The sequence below is a fragment of the Pleurodeles waltl genome, chromosome 6, assembly GCF_031143425.1.
Source record: "Pleurodeles waltl isolate 20211129_DDA chromosome 6, aPleWal1.hap1.20221129, whole genome shotgun sequence".
Taxonomy (NCBI): domain Eukaryota; kingdom Metazoa; phylum Chordata; class Amphibia; order Caudata; family Salamandridae; genus Pleurodeles; species Pleurodeles waltl.
Genome location: NC_090445.1, coordinates 171,389,388 through 171,415,893, shown reverse-complemented (window position 1 = coordinate 171,415,893; position 26,506 = coordinate 171,389,388). Strand labels below are relative to the sequence as shown.

Sequence of the window (26,506 nt, the reverse complement as noted above, 5' to 3'; positions counted from 1 at the left end):
CTGGCCTCATACTAGCCCAGGCCCTAGTACATCCGGAAGAGTTTTCCCTCATCATTTATTCCCATGCTGTCAACAAAGAACTCTGTGTGATACAGCAAACATTAAACTTGTGTGCCTTGGCATTGCACTGTTGTGCCCGAGTCAAGGCGTCTCCGACATAAAGCTGAAATAACTATCTTTGTGTGCATAAAACATTGCTGAAGCCATGTGGACTGCCAAAACTGCAGTGGCAGTAATGAATTGGATCTCTCGTGATGGCAGCTCCCACCAGAATCATGATAATATGACCTGCACCGTTCAGTGCTTAGTGGCATAAAAAGTCGGTGTTAAAGGTTTGTACAAGGGTATTTGTTTGGAGTATGACCGAAGGAGCATAATAAAGGGTGTATGACCCATGTAAACAGGGTGTGGCCTAATTGGTCTCACTAAGGAGGCGTGGCATTTGCTACATATGTTAGGGAGGTGTTCCAATAGAGGTAGAACAGAATTCTGTGTTAAAATTTCAAAATCAAACTCTCAGTAATTTTAAATACAGTACAACTGCAGGCAGCAAAGCAACATGGCATCTATTTAGATATCTATTCATGTCTCCCTTTCCCATGGGAATTAGCAGGTCTAAATCTGAGGAGCTTAAGCCTGTTTAAAGTATAGATTGAAATGCTATGATTCAATTAAGTCCAATATTTTCTCTTTTAAACTGTTTTACCGACAGAGTACATTCATAAGATCTCTAACATAAAGTGTCTCGCCATCTGCATGAAATTGTTTCAGTCACCAGAATACACCCAAAATAGCAAATATGCCCATCATTGTGCCAGAGGTCGCTGTCAGTCAGTGTCTGTGTGAACATAGTGCCTCAAAAGTGAACTTCAATGCGACAAGGCAATGTTAAGGCACAGTACAGTGAAAATCTATCATAAAAGCTTATTGGTTTACTACATCTGCAGCAGAAATGTGTATGATACCCCATACATCTATTTCCGTGTCACTTACACTTATATTGATCTGCTGTTGTTGGCATGCAGCTACTGATTTCTGTTGAAAGTGGAGGCAAAGGGCGAGAGGACACTCGCAAGGCTGAAAGAGGTGGATTGTACGCTAGACCTGGTGCATACAGTGTGTACATTTTCTGCAAAAGCTCATGGTTTGCCATCCGGTGGGTTTAAAACAGCTCCTCCTGCCTGTGCTTCTTTGATATTATTACACCTGGTACCCATATTACCATGATGCTTCCATTTTTCATGTGTAGCTGTCATTAGTACATCAGGTTCAATGGAACGGGGACCAAATGTGTCAAGGGACCTCTGCAACCAACGTATGCCTTTCTTTTCCTACCCAGGCAGGAGTGGGGGGCCGGGTGACCATGCTCCTTGCTTACCTTCAGGTCCCTGGCGACTTCCTTTGTGACTAAAATGAAGGGAGGTCACTGCTCCAGCCCTGTGAGATTTGATGTCACTTTAACACATTTGTAAATAATTATCAACCTCCCCTCAAATTATGTAGGGCTTCATTTTAACCCTGGCGGTCACCGACCGCCAGGGTTAAAGTGGCGGTCGTACCACCAACAGGCTGGCGGTACGAAATGCCACATTACACAACCAGGACCGGTGGTCCCGGCGGTCGCAATCCGCCTGGGCAGCGCTGTAGCAGCGCTGACCTGGAAATTTTGACTCCCCTTACCGCCAGCCTGTCCATGGCGGTAGACACCGCCATGGAAAGGCTGGCGGTAAGGGGACTCGCGGGGCCCCTGGGTGCCCATGCACTTGGCATGGGCAGTGCAAGGGCCCCCAGGAAGAGTCTGCTTGGGAGCCGGCTGCAATGTTACGGCCCACATCCCCGCTGGGCCGGAGGGCGGAAACTCTGTTTCCGCCCACCGGGGATGTTGAAATGTTGTTGGTGGGTTTGCGGCCGCATAGGCGGTCGTTTGGCGGTTCACCCTTGGCGGGCGGCCTCTGCCGCCCGCCAAGGTTGAAATGAGAGCCATAATTTTCTCCTCTGTAAACAGGGAGAACAGCATCAGGCAGCCTGCATCACTCCACCCCCTAAAAGCATGTCTATTGAGCCCCTGAGTAAATCAGGGTTTTCACTAATAGTAAAAGGAGAGGAATATGATACCTACTATTGGTAATCAGTTTAATCCATATAACTAGTGACCTCCTGGTTATGGGAGAAAAAGTCCAGTCCCCATCTTCTTTGAGCTTTACCAAACTAAAGTGTGGTCCATAGAGAGGACCTGGCAGCTTAGTGGTCAATAAAGTACTACTGCTTTGACTTTTTAGTCCCCAATTGAATAAAAAGTGTGACTGTGTCGCATGGAAGTGTCAGCACTTTTTCCAGGGCTGATGAGATGGATCGTGGCTGTGTGAGTACCAAATGAGAAGAACCCCTTGACATAAATCACTAGGAAACCCAGAGACCCACATAGGAAAATCCACAATGAAAAATCCCCACACCAATGTTCAAATACAACCATGTTAGAAATCATTGCAAAAGGCAAAAAGGTAATGGACAGTAAAATCAATTCAAAATACTCAAAATGCATTAAATGTAAATCAGCCTAGGCAACGGAATCGAAGCCCTCATCTAGTCAGTAGCCAGAACCAAATTCGGTCTAGCACAAGGCAAATAATAAATCAAAGAGCAAATAGTCACAGGGAGTGCTCAGTTTCAAGGCAGGAGAGAATCCTACAAAATCTCAAAATTTTGATTCAATAAAAAGCTGACATAGAGTCTGACTATGTGAGAGGGAAATAGTGTTTAAATATCTAAGTATCAAATCAAATAAGAACATGAAGTCTGCCTTCAAGAGGAGCACGTGAAACAGCAGGCTCACTTCTCAAATACAAACACTTTTATAACATTTTAGCTGCAAATATCCCAGCAGCGAAGCCGTGAAGTGGCACCAGGAGCTGACCACCTAAAATTGCAACAATTCAGACCGGTTACATTTAGAAATCATAACATGCATAACAAGCTCACTCCAGAAACCCTCCCAAAATTAATAGTCTGTGAGTCTCTTTGCCCTACAAGCACGTGAAAATTACATCTCATTATTACAAAAAAATGCTGCTTGAAAATAAACATAACCCATGTTTTACCAGCAAGACAACAACCATGAATGTTTAAATATTGTATTAATGTTCCTCTGGCAGCAGACAATCTGCTCATAAATTGTTACAGCTAAAATAAACATTGCCACAAGACAAGACTGTAAAACTACTGAATTATGAGCGACTTTACAAAACGCTGATTGACATTTTTTAACAGTAGCTGCTCAGACAGAAATGAGACAGAGCATATTTGAAATCTGGAGTGTAGAGCACATGAAAAATGGATTTAAGGCCTTGTATCAACTTTAAAACTTCAATATGAAAATTACAATACATTTACTCAATTTGCAACTCATCCGTGTTAATAAAACACATTCAATTAATTCTAAGTTTGCATAAGCAGAAGTAACATTAAATTTGGCAATGCTAGACAACCTCTGTGCACTGATCGATATTGGTACTTATTAGCCATGGCGGCTTTTTCATCTCCCTGATATATGTAATCTGGAAATATTGATCGGAAATTGTTTGAATATACAGGGGGATCAGCATAGGCATTGCTTGGAATCACTCCCGGCCATGGGAGATTTGAAGCTTAAACATTCCATTTAACCACTGAGATCCCCTCGGCCCAGTATCTGTTAAGCTTAGGACAATGACAGTGGAGATGAGACAGTGAGCCCCTAGCACCTCATCCTCTCGAGCAGCTCTCTGATATGGAGTGATTCCAGGAATACAGCTTTTCAAGAGTGTGTTACTAGTACATTAGACTTTTGTGTTGGGATTCCTTGCCCTTAAAATATTAGATAGAAGTTCTAGCCTTGTTGCAAATTACTTACCATTCCTTCTCTGAGATGTGTTACCCATTACTCTTTCCCAGCGCATCTGGCCTGGGGTCTTGCCTGGGGCCGCAGCTGTCAGTATTATTTTGTAGAATGTTGTTCTGACATATTTCTCATGACTGATATTCTTTATCCAACGTTGAAACTGATAAGGTCCCAGAAAGCACCAGCCTGAGTCTCGGCTGAAGGGCCACAGCAGTGCACCTGACAGTATTGATGCCTTTCCACTGCTGAGAGATTAAATTACTTTTTTATTTCCTCAAATTATATTTCTACATTCTCTAAACAGTGAGTCTAGCATCAGGAATCCTGCCTCTTGCCACTCCCTAAAATCATGTCTATTGAGCCTCAGATTAAATTCAGCGTTCTCATTAATAGGCGTAAAAGTAGAGGGATGTGGTGTGAAATCCAGTATTGGTATTCAGTTTATCCCACATAATCAGCTTCATCCTAGTTATGGGAGAAAATGTTGAATCCTCAGCCTCTTTGAGCTTTACCCAACCACGGCTTGGTCCATAGAGAGGACCTTGCAAATAAATTGGCAATAAAGTACAACTGCTTTGACTTTTCAACCCCTTCCCTCTTGATTAAAAATTGTGACTTTGTTGTTTGTTAGTAACATGTCATATTTGGCAATGCTAGGCCGCCTCTGCCCTCTGGTTGATATAGGTGCTTGTTGAACCCACTGGATTTATTTACCTCCCCAGATAAATGTATTAGGACTGATTTGAAGTTGTTCCAGTATGTTGGGGGAGGGGCACATAAGAATTGCTTTGAGCATGAGGGCAGGTTTTGGCAGTATAGACAGTTTTTACCACTCCTACTCTTACCAACCAGGAGATGGTGAGAAAATACCAGTTTGCATGTCCTTCTTAATCTAAGCAGGGCGGTGGGACCGGGGTTGTGAGGGTAGTTGAGAGGCACCGTCTAGGTGACAGGATGTGATATTCTTATGCCCAGGTATAACATGGCCTTGGAGGTGCACACTGATTGGATAAATGCGTATAGGTTGTGCCTTTGTTCAGTCAATGAGTTAACCATCACCTCAGATTTAGCAAGGTTTATCTTAAAATTTGATATATAATACTGCCTTAGCAATTCCTCCAAACCAGTTGTAGAGGTGAGTAGTTTAGTAAGCGTCACCATTGCGTCTGTGAATGTATTCAATTTGAATGAATCTATCTCTGTACTTTGTTGATATGTTCCTTGGATAGAATGTAGTTAGCCAGTGGTCCCAAGGTGAAGGCAAATAGGAAAGTGAGCAACCTTGATATGTGCCCCTGTTAGTCGCTAGATGTGGTGGCCCTGTCCCATTCACTCTGATTAATTCATTTATTTTTTCATAGCCATTGTAGGAAGTTGGCTCTGCATGCACTATTTCAAAGTAAGGAATAGTATGCACTGAGTCCAAGGGTTCCCCTTAGAGGTAAGATAGTGGCAAAAAGAGATAATTCTAATGCTCTATTTTGTGGTAGTGTGGTCGAGCAGTAGGCTTATCAAAGGAGTAGTGTTAAGCATTTGTTGTACACACACAGGCAATAAATGAGGAACACACACTCAGAGACAATTCCAGGCCAATAGGTTTTTGTATAGAAAAATATATTTTCTTAGTTTATTTTAAGAACCACAGGTTCAAGATTTACATGTAATACTTCAAATGAAAGGTATTGCAGGTAGGTACTTTCAGGAACTTTGAATTAGCAAAATAGCATATACAGTTTTCACATAAATGACACATAGCTATTTTAAAACTAGACACAGTGCAATTTTCAACAGTTCCTCGGGGAGGTAAGTGTTTGTTAGTTTTTGCAGGTAAGTAAACCACCTACGGGGTTCAAGTTTGGGTCCATGGTAGCCCACCGTTGGGGGTTCAGAGCAACCCCAAAGTTACCACACCAGCAGCTCAGGGCCGGTCAGGTGCAGAGGTCAAATTGGTGCCCAAAACGCATAGGCTTCAATGGAGAAGGGGGTGCCCCGGTTCCAGTCTGCCAGCAGGTAAGTACCCACGTCTTCGGAGAGCAGACCAGGGGGGTTTTGTAGGGCACCGGGGGGGACACAAGTCCACACAGAAAGTACACCCTCAGCGGCGCGGGGGCGGCCGGGTGCAGTGTGCAAACAAGCGTCTGGTTTTCAATAGAAAGCAATGGGAGACCAAGGGGTCTCTTCAGTGATGCAGTCAGGCAAGGGGGGGGCTCCGCGGGGTAGCCACCACCTGGGCAAGGGAGAGGGCCTCCTGGGGATCACTCCTGCACTGGTGTTCGGATCCTTCAGGTCCTGGGGGCCGCGGGTGCAGAGTCTTTACCAGGCGTCGGATCTTAGAAGCAGGCAGTCGCGGTCAGGGGGAGCCTCGGGATTCCCTCTGCAGACGTCGCTGTATGGGCTCAGGGGGGGCAACTCTGGCTACTCATGGTGTCGCAGTCGCCGGGGAGTCCTCCATGAAGTGATTGTTCTCCACAGGTCGAGCCGGGGGCGTCGGGTGCAGAGTGTCAAGTCTCACGCTTCCGGCGGGAAACGCAAGTTGTTTCAAAGTTGCTTCTTTGTTTCAAAGTTGCAGTCTTTGGTGAACAGGGCCGCTGTCCTCGGGAGTTCTTGGTCCTTCTAGAGCAGGGCAGTCCTCTGAGGATTCAGAGGTCGCTGATCCCTGGGGAAAGCGTCGCTGGAGCAGTGTTTTTAGAAGGGGGGGAGACAGGCCGGTAGAGCTGGGGCCAAAGCAGTTGGTGTCTCCGTCTTCTCTGCAGGGTTTTTCAGCTTAGCAGTCCTCTTCTTCTTAGGTTGCAGGAATCTAGTTTCCTAGGTTCTGGGGAGCACCTAAATACTGAATTTAGAGGTGTGTTTAGGTCTGGGAGGGCAGTAACCAATGGCTACTAGCCCTGAGGGTGGCTACACCCTCCTTGTGCCTCCTCCCTGAGGGGAGGGGGGCACATCCCTAATCCTATTGGGGGAATCCTCCATCTGCAAGATGGAGGATTTCTAAAAGTCAGAGTCACCTCAGCTCAGGACACCTTAGGGGCTGTCCTGACTGGCCAGTGACTCCTCCTTGTTTTTCTCATTATCTCTCCTGGACTTGCCGCCAAAAGTGGGGACTTTGTCCAGGGGGCGGGCATCTTCACTAGCTGGAGTGCCCTGGGGCATTGTAACACGAAGCCTGAGCCTTTGAGGCTCACTGCTAGGTGTTACAGTTCCTGCAGGGGGGGAGGTGTTAAGCACCTCCACCCAGAGCAGGCTTTTGTTTCTGTCCTCAGAGAGCACAAAGGCTCTCACCACATGGGGTCAGAAACTCGTCTCTCAGCAGCAGGCTGGCACAGACCAGTCAGCCCCTGCACTGAACAATTGGGTAAAATACAGGGGGCATCTCTAAGATTTTTTAATAAATCCAACACTGGCATCAGTGTGGGTTTATTATTCTGAGAAGTTTGATACCAAACTTTCCAGTATTCAGTGTAGCCATTATGGAACTGCGGAGTTCGTTTTTGACAGACTCCCAGACCATATACTCTTATGGCTACCCTGCACTTACAATGTCTAAGGTTTTGCTTAGACACTGTAGGGGCATAGTGCTCATGCACCTATGCCCTCACTTGTGGTATAGTGCATCCTGCCTTAGGGCTGTAAGGCCTGCTAGAGGGGTGACTTACCTATGCCACAGGCAGTGTGAGGTTGGCATGGCACCCTGAGGGGAGTGCCATGTCGACTTAGTCATTTTCTCCCCACCAGCACACACAAGCTGGCAAGCAGTGTGTCTGTGCTGAGTGAGGGGTCCCTAGGGTGGCATAAGACATGCTGCAGCCCTTAGAGACCTTCCCTGGCATCAGGGCCCTTGGACTTACCTGGGTGCCAGGGTTGTGCCCATTGTGAAGACAATGGTACATTTTAGGTGAAAGAACACTGGTGCTGGGGCCTGGTTAGCAGGGTCCCAGCACACTTCTCAGTCAAGTCAGCATCAGTATCAGGCAAAAAATGGGGGGTAACTGCAACAGGGAGCCATTTCCTTACAGCCATAATCTGTTTAATGATCAGTTTAATGAATCTAAGGCCCAAATGTTCCCACCCACCCACATGTCCAATTCACTCTATTGAACACTTTTTCTGCATTGAGGGAGAGCAGTAGGACATTTTTGCATTTCGTCCATGTATTCAATATGATCCTTAACATTGTTTTGGTATTGTTGTCACACTGTAATCCTTGAATGAATCCCCACTGGTCGGAGTCAATTAGGCCCTGCATTAGTGGCCCCACTCTCGCAGCTATGATGCTTGTGAATAGTTTGACATCAGCTTAGAGGAAAAGATCTGCCTGTACGGACCTCACTGGGAGGGATCTTTGCCTTGTTTAGGAATCACAACAATGACTGCAACAGTCATTGATTCAGCTAGAAACCCTGGTTTACAAAAATAATAATGTAGGTAGGTTAGCAATGGAGATAAGGGCATACAGACCGTTTTGTACATGTGGGACCTGTGGCTTTGCCAAAACTTCAAACGGACTACCGCCTGTACCATTTTATTTTGTCCAATTCCTCTGCTCAAGCTGGAGGTACTTACTCTTGGGTTAGTGTGATCCTTTAGGTATTTCTCATTCAACTACTACTTTTCGCTTTAAAGGTTCAGGTAGAAGAGTCTTCAAGGGAGCACAAGAAGTGCTAGTGCAGTAATAAGGAAACAAGGAAACACGGTAGGCAGAAATAGTTCAATAGCTGAGGCTTAGGAGTCAAGTAGCACTGCTGGGAGTGCTAGTTCAGGAACAAGGATTTGCTAGAGCCCAGGAACAGGATCAAGGATGGCTACAGCTCAGGAACAGAAACAACTACAGCCCAGGAACAGGAACAAGGAATTACTACAGCTCAGGAACAAGGTAGAAAGAATAACAAAAGCTCAGGAAAAAAGGGAGGAATAACTAAGGCTCTGGAACAGGAATAAGGAATAACTATGGCTCAGAAACATCAGGAAACAAGGGTCGGTCTCATTGGAAAACAGCTCCAATGACTAACACCGGACTGAAGGGATCTGATGCTTAAAGGGGTTCACAGTAATCACATGCAGCAGGTGTGAGCAGGCTAGCAGCAGCCAGCCATAGGTGTACTGAATTCCTCCACCCATCCTTGGCCTGCAGGGGTGGAGAAGAAGCAGTGAGCAGGGGATTATAGGTATTGGAGTTCCAAGCATGAGCAGACTGGCTTCCACAAAATGCGGCCTCGATTGGGAATGGATTGGGAATGGGTGGTAATCTCCAAATTGCTTCCAAATGGCTGGAAGTCAGGATATGCATACAGGGGAACGTCTGGAAACTTATTAGAGCTTTGGAAAGTCCCACAATTCAGCCCCCTTGTGGGGAGTACGAGAGCATAGGTAGTGAATTGTGACAATTACCTGAGGAGGTAGCCTTTAGTTTTGTTCTAAGTAGGGGGTGCTTTGTCTTGTCAATGTCTAGTATCCTGACTTACGCCGAGGTGTTTACGATAAGACACCATGGCCCTCATTCTGACCTTGGCGGGCGGCGGAGGCCGCCCGCCAAAGTCCCGCCGTCAGGTTACCGTTCCGCGGTCGAAAGACCGCGGCGGGAATTCTGACTTTCCCGCTGGGCTGGCGGGCGGTCGCCTTCAGGCCGCCCGCCAGCCCAGCGGGAAAGAGGCTTCCACGATGAAGCCGGCTCGGAATCGAGCCGGCGGAGTGGAAGCTGTGCGACGGGTGCAGTTGCACCCGTCGCGTATTTCACTGTCTGCACAGCAGACAGTGAAATACATTTAGGGGCCCTCTTACGGGGGCCCCTGCAATGCCCATGCCAGTGGCATGGGCACTGCAGGGGCCCCCAGGGGCCCCGCGACCCCCCCTACCGCCATCCGGATCCCGGCGGTCGGACCGCCGGGATCTGGATGGCGGTAGGGGGGGTCGGAATCCCCTCGGCGGCGCAGCAAGCTGCGCCGCCTTGGAGGATTCAATGGGGCGGCGGTACACTGGCGGGAGCCCGCCAGTGTTGCCGGTCCGACCGCGGCTTTACCGCCGCAGTCGGAATCCCCATTGGAGCACCGCCGGCCTGTCGGCGGTGCTCCCGCGGTCCTCCGCCCTGGCGGTCTTTGACCGCCAGGGTCAGAATGACCGCCCATGTCTTTTTTTATAAGATATATATTTGTGTTCTGCTTCCAAGGGGGAGGATAGTTGGCTCTGTAGTCCAGGTGTCAATCTTTGCAGCCCATTGGTCCACTGACAATAATAGAGGATCCCTTCAAAACTGCTTTGACAGTGTGCCCAAGCATTGCTGTGGAGTCATCACCAACACCCACATTGTTGTCTTTGAAGAAATCTGGGTTATCTTCCTCAAAGTTCTCTCTTAAAGTTCACTTGTGGAGAAGGTTGTTGTTCAAGCTCCATGTTGTTTTTCTTGGTTTGAGCCTATCAATAGCCATTTAGTGTGGTAGGTGCTATATGGGCAGTAGTCTATTCTGATCCCCTGACATTAGGCTAGTGGATGTGATAAATGCAGGCATAGGTGCCATGTGCCACTGAGTAAAAGGTGAAGTCAGTCACCCCGAAGCCCATCAATTTCAGTCATGCTGTAAACTTAGAGGAAACAGAACCCAATTGCCCCTCCTGTCCCCCCTCTCCCAAAATCTCCAGTACGATCTACTGGGGCTCTTATCCACTATTAGGCCACCTGCTAACATCACCTCTGTGAGGGGAAGAACCTCTGGGATCACCCTGTTGAGAAAGAGCTTCTGTCCCTCAGGTGTGCAGAGCTCGGTTCAGGCTCTATATTGTATTGCATGTCTCTGTCCAAGTGGCCGGACTGAGTGAAGAGCCAAGTCTTATCTGTGGTGACTCGAGTTAGGTTAGTTTCAGTGGGACACTCCCGCCATTTCTGACAGGTAGTTTGGGACTGGGTGCTCGTTCCAGTAAATTCTTCTTCCATTCTGTAGCTGGGAGCCCCCCCATTACTTCAAGTATTGGGTCATGGCACCTATGCTCTGTTGCGTTGTTTGGGTTCAACCCGAATAGGCCCTCTTGGATCTGACTGTAGACCCACCAAACCTCTGGCTGAGCCTTCACTGCAGTGCTTAAAGAGTACACACTTACAACTCTGACCCCAGCTTCACCACCCTCTTTGCTGCCAGTCTGTCTGCCACCAAGAATGCCTATAAGCAGAGGCCAAAGTGGGCCTTATCTGAAGTGCACGATGTGCCCATACTTTTTGAATTTGATGAAAACAGTTCCCCTAGTTTTTCTAAAAAGATAACCGTCCCAGGACAGCTAAGCTCATAAAGTTAAGACACCTCAGCTGAAGTGAATGGGAAGGAGTTTCCAGTGCTGAGAAGTCGAGAAAGGGACGGACAGCTAAACAAAGAACAAGCCTTCTTGCCAGGGCTCTGCCGCCTAAAATAAATTAAAATTGTGCAATTGGTTAATCTGCAAATGTGAAGGTTCCATCAAAGTCGGTATTCTATTTAGTTGACGTAGTTCTGTGAGGACAAAGATGTAACCTTTTTGAGGGGTAGTGCAAGAATCTGACCAACTGACCTGTAGAGAGCATGCTTTTAATAGATGGTTGTAAAAAATGTCTACACTGCGTTCAGTCTATTACTAAAACCTATATATTGGAAGCACTTTTTCCAGTCTTATACTCAAATCTTTTTTGCACATTTTGTGGCAGCCTATCTTATAATGTGCGTAATGCAAGCTTAAAATAACGGCTCCAATATTTACAGTGCTTTTTGTCACAGGCTGGGACCTCAAAGCACCAAAAAAAACACAACTCACTATTATTAACTGCACCAACCAGAATTCAGCTCTCTAGGTCTCTGTTACATGCACAAACATCTGCAGTGAACACATAAATCAATAGAGGTTTCATAACATAAAATAGCGCCTCTCCGATTATTTTAACTTGCATTTATTTTTCATTAAAGGTGTGTGTTATTTTATATGTAGTTATCTGAAGGTGAAAATTCTACAAAACAGTTTATTTTTTTCTTTTTTGCCACGCATTTGACCCACCCCTACATTCACTGACCCTGCCCCAAAGCCCTCCGGCTCACAGTGCCCATAATTTTCTTATGCAATGGTTCCCAACATGTGGTCCGGGGATCCCTGGGGGTCCGCAAAGCCTCCTCAGGAAATCTGCAACTGCTTAGAAAAGTCAATATTAATAACAGATTAGGTCCCCAGCTTTCAGTAATGACTCAGTGGAGGGTCCCCGAATTTCAATTAAGATTCAGTGGAGGTCCCAGGGCTCCAGTAATGACAAAGTGGGGGTCCACAGAAGTCAAAAGTTTGGTAACCACTGTTCTAATGCACTTCAGTCACTGCCTGTGACCTGCAGCCCTTTTGAGTTCACCAAGCCGCTTCATGCTTGCTGAGAAAATGGCAGCTGCAGGCCACGGCCTGCCTCTGCCTGGCAACTGCCTCACTCCCTTAATTCCAAAAACCTTAGGGAGCAGATGCCATAAAATCTGACGCCTGTAAAGGTTGTCATAAACTCGCATGTCTGGAAGGGGAGAGGATGTTATAAAATGTCATGCCGTAAACATACACTGCAAGATGTTTCACATTTGGGGAAGTCTTAATACTTGGATACTTAAAAGATTTTTAGTAAATTGGTCAAAAAAAATTGCAACAGGTGAGACACAGCGTTTCATCAAACCTGACCAAAAGCTGTGGGCAATACTTGTCTGCAATACCAATGACTCAAACCCACTTTCATGATGGATAATAATGGGTGTCTGCACAAAAGTATACATGAGAATAAAGGACACAAGAGAAATACTCTGAGTCACATCCACAGTAGGCTACAAGTAACATATGTAAGAAAACAAATGGTGCACTATAAAAAGCACAAAACATAATTAAAATCACAGCATATAAGCTAAAAAGGGACAAAACCCACTAAAAGGGTGCTAAATTTAATCGCGCATGCAACACACCAGATAAAAAGCAGATCAGAAAAAAGCAGATAGTGGGCGATCATTCTTGTATAAGTATCACCAGCTACTTTCTCTTCAATTCACCTTTGGTAAATTCCCGATTGGCTGCAGAAGTATTTCCCAAATGTAGGGTCGGGACCCACTAGTGGGTTGTGAATCAATTTTTGTTGGGGCTGCAAAAGTCCTGCTCAGTATGTAATTAATATTTAAAATGATTAGCTATCTTTGCGCACCATTGCAAAAGTTTTGCGGAATGTTCCTAAGTCCAGTTTTAAAATGAACCCTTGCAAGCCATTTCAACAGAGAATGTGCACACTATATGTGACCATACACAACAGTACTACTTGTGTATGACTTTCACACATAAATTAAGAACGCAGAGCTGCTGACTTTGAATCTGGGAAACCAGGTTTGAGTCCTGGGATTAGTTCAACATCCTTTGATTGAGGCCATACTGTGAGAAAGTAGCCTCTTTCTAGCCTTGTTACCCCCACTTTTGGCCTGTTTGTGAGTGTATGTCAGGATGTTTGTCACTGTTTTCACTGTCTCACTGGGATCCTGATGGCTAGGCCCCAGTGCTCATAGTGAAAACACTATGTTTTCAGTATGTTTGTTATGTGTCACTGGGACCCTGCTAGTCAGGACCCCAGTGCTCATAAGGTTGTGGCCTATATGTATGTGTCACTGGGACCCTGTCACACAGGGCCCCAGTGCTCATAGGTGTGCATGTATGTGTTCCCTGTGTGGTGCCTAACTGTCTCACTGAGGCTCTGCTAACCAGAACCTCAGTGGTTATGCTCTCTCATTACTTTCAAATTGTCACTAACAGGCTAGTGACCAATTTTACCAATTTACATTGGCTTACTGGAACACCCTTATAATTCCCTAGTATATGGTACTGAGGTACCCAGGGTATTGGGGTTCCAGGAGATCCCTATGGGCTGCAGCATTTCTTTTGCCACCCATAGGGAGCTTTGACAATTCTTACACAGGCCTGCCACTGCAGCCTGAGTGAAATAACGTCCACGTTATTTCACAGCCATTTTACACTGCACTTAAGTAACTTATAAGTCACCTATATGTCTAACCTTTACCTGGTAAAGGTTAGGTGCAAAGTTACTTAGTGTGAGGGCACCCTGGCACTAGCCAAGGTGCCCCCACATTGTTCAGAGCCAATTCACTGAACTTTGTGAGTGCGGGGACACCATTACACGCGTGCACTACATATAGGTCACTACCTATATGTAGCTTCACCATGGTAACTCCGAATATGGCCATGTAACATGTCTATGATCATGGAAGTGCCCCCTCTATACCATCCTGGCATAGTTGGCACAATCCCATGATCCCAGTGGTCTGTAGCACAGACCCTGGTACTGCCAAACTGCCCTTCCTGGGGTTTCACTGCAGCTGCTGCTGCTGCCAACCCCTCAGACAGGCAGCTGCCCTCCTGGGGTCCAGCCAGGCCTGGCCCAGGATGGCAGAACAAAGAACTTCCTCTGAGAGAGGGTGTGACACCCTCTCCCTTTGGAAAATGGTGTGAAGGCAGGGGAGGAGTAGCCTCCCCCAGCCTCTGGAAATGCTTTGTTGGGCACAGAGGTGCCCAATTCTGCATAAGCCAGTCTACACCGGTTCAGGGACCCCTTAGCCCCTGCTCTGGCGTGAAACTGGACAAAGGAAAGGGGAGTGACCACTCCCCTGACCTGCACCTCCCCTGGGAGGTGTCCAGAGCTCCTCCAGTGTGCTCCAGACCTCTGCCATCTTGGAAACAGAGGTGCTGCTGGCACACTGGACTGCTCTGAGTGGCCAGTGCCACCAGGTGACGTCAGAGACTCCTGCTGATAGGCTCCTTCAGGTGTTAGTAGCCTTTCCTCTCTCCTAGGTAGCCAAACCCTCTTTTCTGGCTATTTAGGGTCTCTGTCTCTGGGGAAACTTTAGATAACGAATGCATGAGCTCAGCCGAGTTCCTCTGCATCTCCCTCTTCACCTTCTGATAAGGAATCGACCGCTGACCGCGCTGGAAGCCTGCAAACCTGCAACATAGTAGCAAAGACGACTACTGCAACTCTGTAACGCTGATCCTGCCGCCTTCTCGACTGTTTTCCTGCTTGTGCATGCTGTGGGGGTAGTCTGCCTTCTCTCTGCACCAGAAGCTCCGAAGAAATCTCCCGTGGGTCGACGGAATCTTCCCCCTGCAACCGCAGGCACCAAAAAGCTGCATCACCAGTCCCTTGGGTCTCCTCTCAGCACGACGAGCGAGGTCCCTCGAATCCAGCGACACCGTCCAAGTGACCCCCACAGTCCAGTGACTCTTCAGCCCAAGTTTGTTGGAGGTAAGTCCTTGCCTCACCTCGCTGGGCTGCATTGCTGGGAACCGCGACTTTGCAAGCTACTCCGGCCCCTGTGCACTTCCGGCGGAAATCCTTCGTGCACAGCCAAGCCTGGGTCCACGGCACTCTAACCTGCATTGCACGACTTTCTAAGTTGGTCTCCGGCGACGTGGGACTCCTTTGTGCAACTTCGGCGAGCACCGTTTCACGCATCCTCGTAGTGCCTGTTTCTGGCACTTCTCCGGGAGCTACCTGCTTCAGTGAGGGCTCTTTGTCTTGCTCGACGTCCCCTCTCTCTGCAGGTCCAATTTGCGACCTCCTGGTCCCTCCTGGGCCCCAGCAGCGTCCAAAAACGCCAAACGCACGATTTGCGTGTAGCAAGGCTTGTTGGCGTCCATCCGGCAGGAAAACACTTCTGCACGACTCTCCAAGGCGTGGGGGATCCATCCTCCAAAGGGGAAGTCTCTAGCCCTTGTCGTTCCTGCAGTATTCACAGTTCTTCAGCCTAGTAAGAGCTTCTTTGCACCAACCGCTGGCATTTCTTGGGCATCTGCCCATCTCCGAGTTGCTTGTGACTTTTGGACTTGGTCCCCTTGTTCCACAGGTACCCTCAGTCAGGAATCCATCGTTGTTGCATTGCTGATTTGTGTTTTCCTTGCATTTTCCCTCTAACACGACTATTTTGTCCTTAGGGGAACTTTAGTGCACTTTGCACTCACTTTTCAGGGTCTTGGGGAGGGTTATTTTTCTAACTCTCACTATTTTCTAATAGTCCCAGCGACCCTCTACAAGGTCACATAGGTTTGGGGTCCATTCGTGGTTCGCATTCCACTTTTGGAGTATATGGTTTGTGTTGCCCCTATCCCTATGTTTCCCCATTGCATCCTATTGTAACTCTACATTGTTTGCACTGTTTTCTAAGACTATACTGCATATTTTTGCTATTGTGTATATATATCTTGTGTATATTTCCTATCCTCTCACTGAGGGTACACTCTAAGATACTTTGGCATATTGTCATAAAAATAAAGTACCTTTATTTTTAGTATAACTGTGTATTGTGTTTTCTTATGATATTGTGCATATGACACTAAGTGGTACTGTAGTAGCTTCACACGTCTCCTAGTTCAGCCTAAGCTGCTCTGCTAAGCTACCATTATCTATCAGCCTAAGCTGCTAGACACCCTATACACTAATAAGGGATAACTGGGCCTGGTGCAAGGTGCAAGTACCCCTTGGTACTCACTACAAGCCAGTCCAGCCTCCTACATTGGTTGTGCAGTGGTGGGATAAGTGCTTGAGACTACTTACCACTCTTGTCATTGTACTTTTCATAAGAGAAAAATATACAAAGCAAGGTCAGTGTATATACACATAGCCAAAAAGTTTTGCATTTCCTCTTTTCACTCTTTTCTAAGTGCTGAAAAGTACTTCTAAAACTTTCAAAAAGTTCTTAAAAGTTTAAAAAGTTTTTTTTCTGTCTTTCCAAAAAGTTCTGAAAACTTTTTTCTCTTTTTCTATCACTTTAACTCTCTCTAAAAAATGTCTGGCACAGGAAAAAATGTTGAACTGTCCAAACTTGCATATGATCACCTTAGCTGGAAAGGAGCAAGGAGTCTCTGCATAGAGAGAGGTTTGAGTGTAGGGAAGAATCCTTCCTTAGAACTGTTAATTAATATGCTTAGAGTACAGGATAAGGCCCTAAGTGCCCAATCTGGTGAAAAAGTAGCTAATGGTTCTCAATCTGATCCAGGGACTCCCCCAGGAAAAGGTTCAGGAAAGAAACTTCTCAGCCTGCCCATTACTAGACAGTCTAGCATAGTTGGTACAGAGGTTGAATCACACCATACTGATGGTGTGCTCTCACATTATACTGGTAGCCAAGCTGTTAGGGTGCCCTCTGTAAGGGACAGGTCTCCTTCTGTTCATTCCCATCATACCTCTGTATCTAGAAATGTCCCTCCCACCCACCCTGATGACAGATTGTTAGAAAGGGAGCTCAATAGATTGAGAGTGGAACAAACCAGACTGAAGCTCAAGAAGCAACAGCTGGATTTGGATAGACAGTCTTTAGAATTAGAGAAGGAAAGACAGAAGTTGGGTTTAGATACCCATGGTGGCAGCAGCAGTATTCCCCATAGTCATCCTGCAAAAGAGCATGATTCCAGGAATCTGCACAAGATAGTTCCCCCTTATAAGGAGGGGGATGACATTAACAAGTGGTTTGCTGCACTGGAGAGGGCCTGTGTTGTACAGGATGTCCCTCAAAGGCAGTGGGCTGCTATCCTATGGCTATCATTTAGTGGAAAGGGTAGGGATAGACTCCTTACTGTGAAAGAAAGTGATGCCAATAATTTTACAGTTCTTAAGAATGCACTCCTGGATGGTTATGGCTTAACCACTGAACAGTACAGGATAAAGTTCAGAGAGACCAAAAAGGAGTCTTCACAAGACTGGGTTGATTTCATTGACCATTCAGTGAAGGCCTTGGAGGGGTGGTTACATGGCAGTAAAGTTACTGATTATGAAAGCCTGTATAACACAATCCTGAGAGAGCATATACTTAATAATTGTGTGTCTGATTTGTTGCACCAGTACCTGGTAGACTCTGATCTGACCTCTCCCCAAGAATTGGGAAAGAAGGCAGACAAATGGGTCAGAACAAGGGTGAACAGAAAAGTTCATACAGGGGGTGACAAAGATGGCAATAAGAAGAAAGATGGTGAAAAATCTCAAGATAAGCATGGGGATAAGGGTAAAACCAAAGATCCCACTTCAAATCTTAAACACTCTTCAGAGGGTGCGGATAAAACAAATTCTTCCTCTTCTTCCCAACCTGCACACATTAAAAAGCCTTGGTGCTTTGTGTGTAAAAACAGAGGCCATAGGCCAGGGGATAAGTCCTGTCCAGGTAAACCCCCTGAGCCTACCACCACTAATACATCAAGCTCTAGTGCCCCTAGCAGTAGTGGTACTAGTGGTGGGACTGCTGGCAACAGTCAAGCAAAGGGTGTAGTTGGGTTCACTTATGGGTCCATAGTGGAAACTGATGTAATCAGTCCCAAGACAGTTCCTGTCACACCTAGTGGCATTGGCCTTGCCACACTGGCTGCTTGTCCCCTTACAATGGATAAGTACAGGCAGACAGTTTCAATAAATGGTGTTGAGGCCTTGGCCTACAGGGACACAGGTGCCAGTTTCACTTTGGTGACTGAAAACCTAGTGCCTCCTGAACAACACATCATTGGACAACAGTATAAGATTATTGATGTCCATAACTCCACTAAGTTTCTTCCCTTAGCTATAATTCAGTTTAGTTGGGGTGGAGTTACTGGCCCTAAGCAGGTGGTGGTATCACCTAGCTTGCCTGTAGACTGTCTCTTAGGTAATGACCTAGAGGCCTCAGGTTGGGCTGATGTAGAGTTTTATGCCCATGCAGCCATGCTGGGCATCCCTGAGGAATTGTTCCCTCTCATTTCAAGTGAAATGAAAAAGCAAAGGAGAGAAGGCCTGAAAACTCAGGATCCCTCTCCATCAACAGGTAAAAAGGGTATCACAGTATCCCCTAACCACCCTACCATTCAGGATACTATTCCTGTGGTGGGAGAAACCTCTCCTGGGGTGGCACCTGTTCCAAGGGAATCATCAGTTGGCAAAACTGTACTCCCTGAGGTGGAAGTACCTCTCTGTGGGATAACTAACATTGGTGAGAAAAAGAGCACCATTTTAGTTAACATGGAGCATCCCTCCAACCCTCCCAGAGAAACTTTAGTGCAGAAACCCTGCACTGCCTCACAACACTTAGGACAGCATCCCTGCCCTAGTGTGGAGCTGATAGGACAGCATCCCTGCCCTGCTCCAACCCAAGAGAAACAGCATCCCTGTTCTCTCTTCCAGCCATATGGACAAAGTTTTTGCCCAGCTATGGCTTTACTGAGACAGCATCCCTGTCTGGCATTTCCATCACTACAAATAGGTTCAGTGGACAATTCCCACTGCTCTAAACTAAAACTTACTGATAGAAACTCTGAAAATACATCTTCACATTGTTGGTTAGCTAAAAAACTTCAAACAGGGTGGTTTACATCCCCACAGGGAAGTAACCATATAGTGGATGATAAAGGGAGTAACCAGTCTATTGCAGAGCTACTCTCTACTTATCACCACTTAGACAATAAAGTCTCAACTGGCCAAGGTTAGCCTTATTGTCCTTCGTTTGGGGGGGGGTTGTGTGAGAAAGTAGCCTCTTTCTAGCCTTGTTACCCCCACTTTTGGCCTGTTTGTGAGTGTATGTCAGGATGTTTGTCACTGTTTTCACTGTCTCACTGGGATCCTGATGGCTAGGCCCCAGTGCTCATAGTGAAAACACTATGTTTTCAGTATGTTTGTTATGTGTCACTGGGACCCTGCTAGTCAGGACCCCAGTGCTCATAAGGTTGTGGCCTATATGTATGTGTCACTGGGACCCTGTCACACAGGGCCCCAGTGCTCATAGGTGTGCATGTATGTGTTCCCTGTGTGGTGCCTAACTGTCTCACTGAGGCTCTGCTAACCAGAACCTCAGTGGTTATGCTCTCTCATTACTTTCAAATTGTCACTAACAGGCTAGTGACCAATTTTACCAATTTACATTGGCTTACTGGAACACCCTTATAATTCCCTAGTATATGGTACTGAGGTACCCAGGGTATTGGGGTTCCAGGAGATCCCTATGGGCTGCAGCATTTCTTTTGCCACCCATAGGGAGCTCTGACAATTCTTACACAGGCCTGCCACTGCAGCCTGAGTGAAATAACGTCCACGTTATTTCACAGCCATTTTACACTGCACTTAAGTAACTTATAAGTCACCTATATGTCTAACCTTTACCTGGTAAAGGTTAGGTGCAAAGTTACTTAGTGTGAGGGCACCCTGGCACTAGCCAAGGTGCCCCCACATTGTTCAGAGCCAATTCACTGAACTTTGTGAGTGCGGGGACACCATTACACGCGTGCACTACATATAGGTCACTACCTATATATAGCTTCACCATGGTAACTCCGAATATGGCCATGTAACATGTCTATGATCATGGAATTGCCCCCTCTATACCATCCTGGCATAGTTGGCACAATCCCATGATCCCAGTGGTCTGTAGCACAGACCCTGGTACTGCCAAACTGCCCTTCCTGGGGTTTCACTGCAGCTGCTGCTGCTGCCAACCCCTCAGACAGGCAGCTGCCCTCCTGGGGTCCAGCCAGGCCTGGCCCAGGATGGCAGAACAAAGAACTTCCTCTGAGAGAGGGTGTGACACCCTCTCCCTTTGGAAAATGGTGTGAAGGCAGGGGAGGAGTAGCCTCCCCCAGCCTCTGGAAATGCTTTGTTGGGCACAGAGGTGCCCAATTCTGCATAAGCCAGTCTACACCGGTTCAGGGACCCCTTAGCCCCTGCTCTGGCGTGAAACTGGACAAAGGAAAGGGGAGTGACCACTCCCCTGACCTGCACCTCCCCTGGGAGGTGTCCAGAGCTCCTCCAGTGTGCTCCAGACCTCTGCCATCTTGGAAACAGAGGTGCTGCTGGCACACTGGACTGCTCTGAGTGGCCAGTGCCACCAGGTGACGTCAGAGACTCCTGCTGATAGGCTCCTTCAGGTGTTAGTAGCCTTTCCTCTCTCCTAGGTAGCCAAACCCTCTTTTCTGGCTATTTAGGGTCTCTGTCTCTGGGGAAACTTTAGATAACGAATGCATGAGCTCAGCCGAGTTCCTCAGCATCTCCCTCTTCACCTTCTGATAAGGAATCGACCGCTGACCGCGCTGGAAGCCTGCAAACCTGCAACATAGTAGCAAAGACGACTACTGCAACTCTGTAACGCTGATCCTGCCGCCTTCTCGACTGTTTTCCTGCTTGTGCATGCTGTGGGGGTAGTCTGCCTCCTCTCTGCACCAGAAGCTCCGAAGAAATCTCCCGTGGGTCGACGGAATCTTCCCCCTGCAACCGCAGGCACCAAAAAGCTGCATTACCGGTCCCTTGGGTCTCCTCTCAGCACGACGAGCGAGGTCCCTCGAATCCAGCGACACCGTCCAAGTGACCCCCACAGTCCAGTGACTCTTCAGCCCAAGTTTGGTGGAGGTAAGTCCTTGCCTCACCTCGCTGGGCTGCATTGCTGGGAACCGCGACTTTGCAAGCTACTCCGGCCCCTGTGCACTTCCGGCGGAAATCCTTCGTGCACAGCCAAGCCTGGGTCCACGGCACTCTAACCTGCATTGCACGACTTTCTAAGTTGGTCTCCGGCGACGTGGGACTCCTTTGTGCAACTTCGGCGAGCACCGTTTCACGCATCCTCGTAGTGCCTGTTTCTGGCACTTCTCCGGGTGCTACCTGCTTCAGTGAGGGCTCTTTGTCTTGCTCGACGTCCCCTCTCTCTGCAGGTCCAATTTGCGACCTCCTGGTCCCTCCTGGGCCCCAGCAGCGTCCAAAAACGCCAAACGCACGATTTGCGTGTAGCAAGGCTTGTTGGCGTCCATCCGGCGGGAAAACACTTCTGCACGACTCTCCAAGGCGTGGGGGATCCATCCTCCAAAGGGGAAGTCTCTAGCCCTTGTCGTTCCTGCAGTATTCACAGTTCTTCAGCCTAGTAAGAGCTTCTTTGCACCAACCGCTGGCATTTCTTGGGCATCTGCCCATCTCCGAGTTGCTTGTGACTTTTGGACTTGGTCCCCTTGTTCCACAGGTACCCTCAGTCAGGAATCCATCGTTGTTGCATTGCTGATTTGTGTTTTCCTTGCATTTTCCCTCTAACACGACTATTTTGTCCTTAGGGGAACTTTAGTGCACTTTGCACTCACTTTTCAGGGTCTTGGGGAGGGTTATTTTTCTAACTCTCACTATTTTCTAATAGTCCCAGCGACCCTCTACAAGGTCACATAGGTTTGGGGTCCATTCGTGGTTCGCATTCCACTTTTGGAGTATATGGTTTGTGTTGCCCCTATCCCTATGTTTCCCCATTGCATCCTATTGTAACTCTACATTGTTTGCACTGTTTTCTAAGACTAAACTGCATATTTTTGCTATTGTGTATATATATCTTGTGTATATTTCCTATCCTCTCACTGAGGGTACACTCTAAGATACTTTGGCATATTGTCATAAAAATAAAGTACCTTTATTTTTAGTATAACTGTGTATTGTGTTTTCTTATGATATTGTGCATATGACACTAAGTGGTACTGTAGTAGCTTCACACGTCTCCTAGTTCAGCCTAAGCTGCTCTGCTAAGCTACCATTATCTATCAGCCTAAGCTGCTAGACACCCTATACACTAATAAGGGATAACTGGGCCTGGTGCAAGGTGCAAGTACCCCTTGGTACTCACTACAAGCCAGTCCAGCCTCCTACACATACCCACATACCCTGCTGCAGAAGGGGTTTCTCAAATTTGTTAACATCTCTGTTATCAACACCAAGATTTTTCAGAAGTCTTGTGATTTTAGCGAACAGATGCCACAAGAGGGCACCCACCAATGGAAAGTGTTCAAGCACTAAATCCCAGTGAAGTTCTGTCACTTTTCCTGTCAGATCAATATCTTGGACACAGTTTGATATTGAAATGCGTGGTCAAGATTGTGACATTTACAAACGATTGCTGTAATTGTGTTTAAAAAAATCGCACCCGCCTCATGTCCATTAAAGTTAGGTGGGTCACAAATTTTGTTGTTCTCAAAATTGGATTGTGGTTCTAAATGCTTGAGCTGCAGGCACAGGTGTACCTTGCCCATCTCTGGTTGCCAGGGCAAAAGCGTCAAGAGGAGCTACCAATTATCTTCAAATTTAGAGCTGGGATCCATGAGTAGAGCTAGGTCCAGAAGTTTGGAGCGTGGCAGCCTCCAGTCCAACCAGGGCTTAATTTAAACTGGTGCCTTTCAGTCCTCAGCACCAGTGCTTAATTGCCAGCACCCGCACTTGATAGCTGTCACATGGTGGCACTGTTTTTTGTAATTTAAAGATAAGCAGAACAACAGTTGTTTACTAATTCAATATACATTGTAAACAACTAATACCTGCCACCACGCCCATCTAATAGCTTTGGGGTCCTCTAACAGTATGAATTGTCACACTTGTAGCAGTGTGCTGATTAGGTGTTGTGTAGGTACTGCCATTGTCAGAGCTGACAGAGACAATAGGTCGTGGAAGCTGTGGTGGTCTCCTGACGAGGGCCCTAGCACTTATTTATTTACAAACTAAGTATTGAGCCCAACAGTCTTCTACAGGCAGTAACTCGACAAATTAAAAGCGCTGCAGCATTCAAGCACTGTTTCTTTGAGGTTTGGCACTTCAGTTCAAAGCAAAAGGAGGCAGAACACTGGCAGCACGTGCTGCTCTGGGATAGCCGCCAGTAGACACACAGCTCTAAAGATAGCTGACATTGTTCTGGAAGTAACATCTGACGAATGAGCAGGTTTGAGAGAAACACAGCCTGGCATGGCCTAGCTCCCACATTGCCCTATGTCATGTTTGACAAGTTCTGTCTGAGCTGGCTTTTAAGCCATCAGCACTTAGATTTTTGAAGCCTTGTTTACTAATGTCCAGATTCAATTCACCACCAGACATTCACTGTCCTAATTTGGCTAAACAAAGATTAGAGTGATTGAAGTTTTCTCATGTGACACGGGTCCCTACGTTAACAGCCATAACTTGGTGTAAGATGCTCTTCAGGCTTTGTCTGTCGTTGGTTGGATGTCTTGTTTCAGTAAGGATTGCACGCGCCAGCAGAGAGATTCTTTTTCTGCTATATCTTGCCAGTGGAAGCATTTATTTTTTGACCACGTAGGACAAGAGTGTTTGTTTTTTCCTGGTAATGGCTAGGGTCAGCTATTCACCTTTTCAAAAGTCTGATCTGAGAAAATGCCTACAATAGCTAGAGTTTAATGGCTTTATTTGCCATTAAGCTCAAACCTAAAAAGAAAACAAAACTAAGATAGCAAAAAGAAATAAAAAACAAAAGTCAATATAAAATACACCAAATGAAGTGGAAAATGTAATTAGGTAAAAATTAAGAAAATGAAGCTAATCAATTAAAAAAAAAAAAAAAAAACGAACACGTTGAACACCGAAAGGTAGCAACCTGCTAAATCCTTTTTTTGTTTTGGATTGAATTTGTCTTTTTTCCATCGTAGGCAACACGCCAAGACACTGTGGTTTGATCGCACAAAGTACGTGCATCTAGAGTTCTGCGTTGAAGAAAGCAAAGATGTGAAGGTTGACATTGAAGACGACCGGATGGTTTTCAGGTTAGTTCAGCACGTTTTAATATTGGACCCTTATTATGCATAATGAGCAAGTACAAATTTCTCCCTTTGTGTTCTGGGAGAATACACATCAACATGTTTTTAAGTGACAGTTAGGACCTGATTACAACCTTGATGGATGGGATATTACGTCAGAAACGTGACGGATATCCCGCCTATCGTATCACAAGTTCAACTATATCCTATGGAACTTGTAAAACGGCAGGTGGGATATCAGTCACATTTGTGATGGAGTATCCCATACCCCACAGTCGTAATCAGGTCCTAAATGCTTTACATTACAATTTAGTAAATATATTATATAAAAAATAATAGGGTTTACACACACTCCTGAAGAGAAAAATAACCAAGTGTGGGACTAATGGCTTGAATTAATCTCACCCCCTGTTAATCATGTTGAGCTACATAACAGTTCATTGTGTTTTTGCCCCCTGTGCTACTCCGGACCAGCCATATGCAAGGCAGACTTGGGGCCTGATTTAGATCTTGGCGGAAGGGCTATTCCGTCTGCCAAAATATAAATCTCACAGGATATAATGGGATTTATATTTCGGTGGAAAGGATATCTGTCACCGTATTGACGGAGTAGCCCCTCTGCCAAACTCTAAATCAGTCCCTTGGTCTTGGTTTGGTTTATCTAGTTGTGAAAAAAATGGATGAATATTTGAAAACGTCAGGTTCTTCTGACACAAAAACCAGGAATATTATTTCCCCACTGCATACAATCTTGTATATGTCCAAAAGACAGTGGTCTGTTACTACCCAGTCCATCCCGCCCTGAAAGCAGTTGTTTGCCCAAGACCACAGAGAACTTTCACTTTGGCTAGTCCAGTCTTAGTGACTGTAATCTCTGCCTGCCAGTACTATGTTGCATGTGCTCTGATTACTGGTTAAAGATACATCATAAACTACTGATCTGTGATACTTTATAAATTCTCCTTATTCGTCAAATCCCACTCTGTGCTTTTTCTGTAAAGCCAAAGACAAAAAGTAACTGCATGTTCAGACCAGGGACTTCTGAAAAATATTTGTGCAACATTATAAATTAGCATTGCAACTTCAACCACATTACTCCACTAGCCCCCCATCTTAAAGTTAAAGGAGTGCCTTGCTAATATAATGATACTACTGTTTTTGTATTTTATTTGGAATGAGAAAGTGGTACAGACTTGAATGTGGTTTTACCCATCATCCATTGTCCCTAGTGTAAATGCCAAGAAAGCCAGTAACACTGTCTGTAACATCAGCACGTTAATGGGTTATGAAATCACCAGGATAACAAAAACATGAACAAAATAATATTGACAAATGTTTTAGTACTTTTTAGTTAAATAAAAAATAACACCTACTGCTTGTAACACCACTCTTGTTGAGAATGGTGCGTTTTGTGCTGAAATACATGTGGAGGCAGTGTATTGTTAAATAATGGTATTTAAACAGTGTGCTTTAAATTTACACATATGAGAATAGGAATGGCAAACAAGGAGTTTGGTGATGAGTAGCCATGAGCATATACACAAGTAATTGTGATAATAGGACCTATGCCCCTGTAGTGCTGAAACATTGAGGCCCTCATTATGACTTTGGCGGGCAGCAGACGCCGCCTGCCAAAGTCCAGTGCTGGAATGACCGCATATTCGGCCGTCCCTCCGCGGTACCTACTACGAGTTTCCTGGTGGGCCAGCTGGCGGAAACAGCATTTCCCCCCTCCAGCCCAGCAGGAAACACACCATAGCATTGATGCTGGCTTGTAATAGAGCCTGTGGCAATGTTTGGTGGGTCAGGTTCGACAGCACCCGTTGCACTTTTTCCCGTAATTTGGGCAGTGAAAATCGAGACGGGCTGTCCATGGATGCCTCTGCACTGCCCATGGCAAGTGGATGGGCAGTGCAGGGGCCCCCGTGGGGCCCTAGCACCCCCTTTCCTCCAGCCTTTGCATGGAGGTGGGACTGCCATGCAAAGGCTGGCGGAAAGGAGACTCGTAATTTGGTGGCTGGCACTGCCCTGGTGGATTGAGACTGGCGGCACCGCCAGGCTGTCGGCTGGCGGCAACCTGGCGATGCCAGTGGTCGGACCGTGGCGGCTCCA

The 26,506-nt window shown here is 46.5% G+C and overlaps 1 protein-coding gene across 4 annotated transcripts in view; it reads left to right on the top strand.

The window, feature by feature from the left end:
- Positions 1-26,506, top strand: part of PTGES3L (prostaglandin E synthase 3 like) — a 74,586-nt gene that overhangs the window by 7,972 nt on the left and 40,108 nt on the right. For all 4 annotated transcript variants that reach the window (XM_069237754.1, XM_069237751.1, XM_069237753.1 and 1 more), the window contains exon 2: positions 24,287-24,400. In XM_069237754.1, coding sequence (XP_069093855.1) covers positions 24,287-24,400 — 114 coding nt within the window. The remainder of the gene's footprint in view (positions 1-24,286; positions 24,401-26,506) is intronic.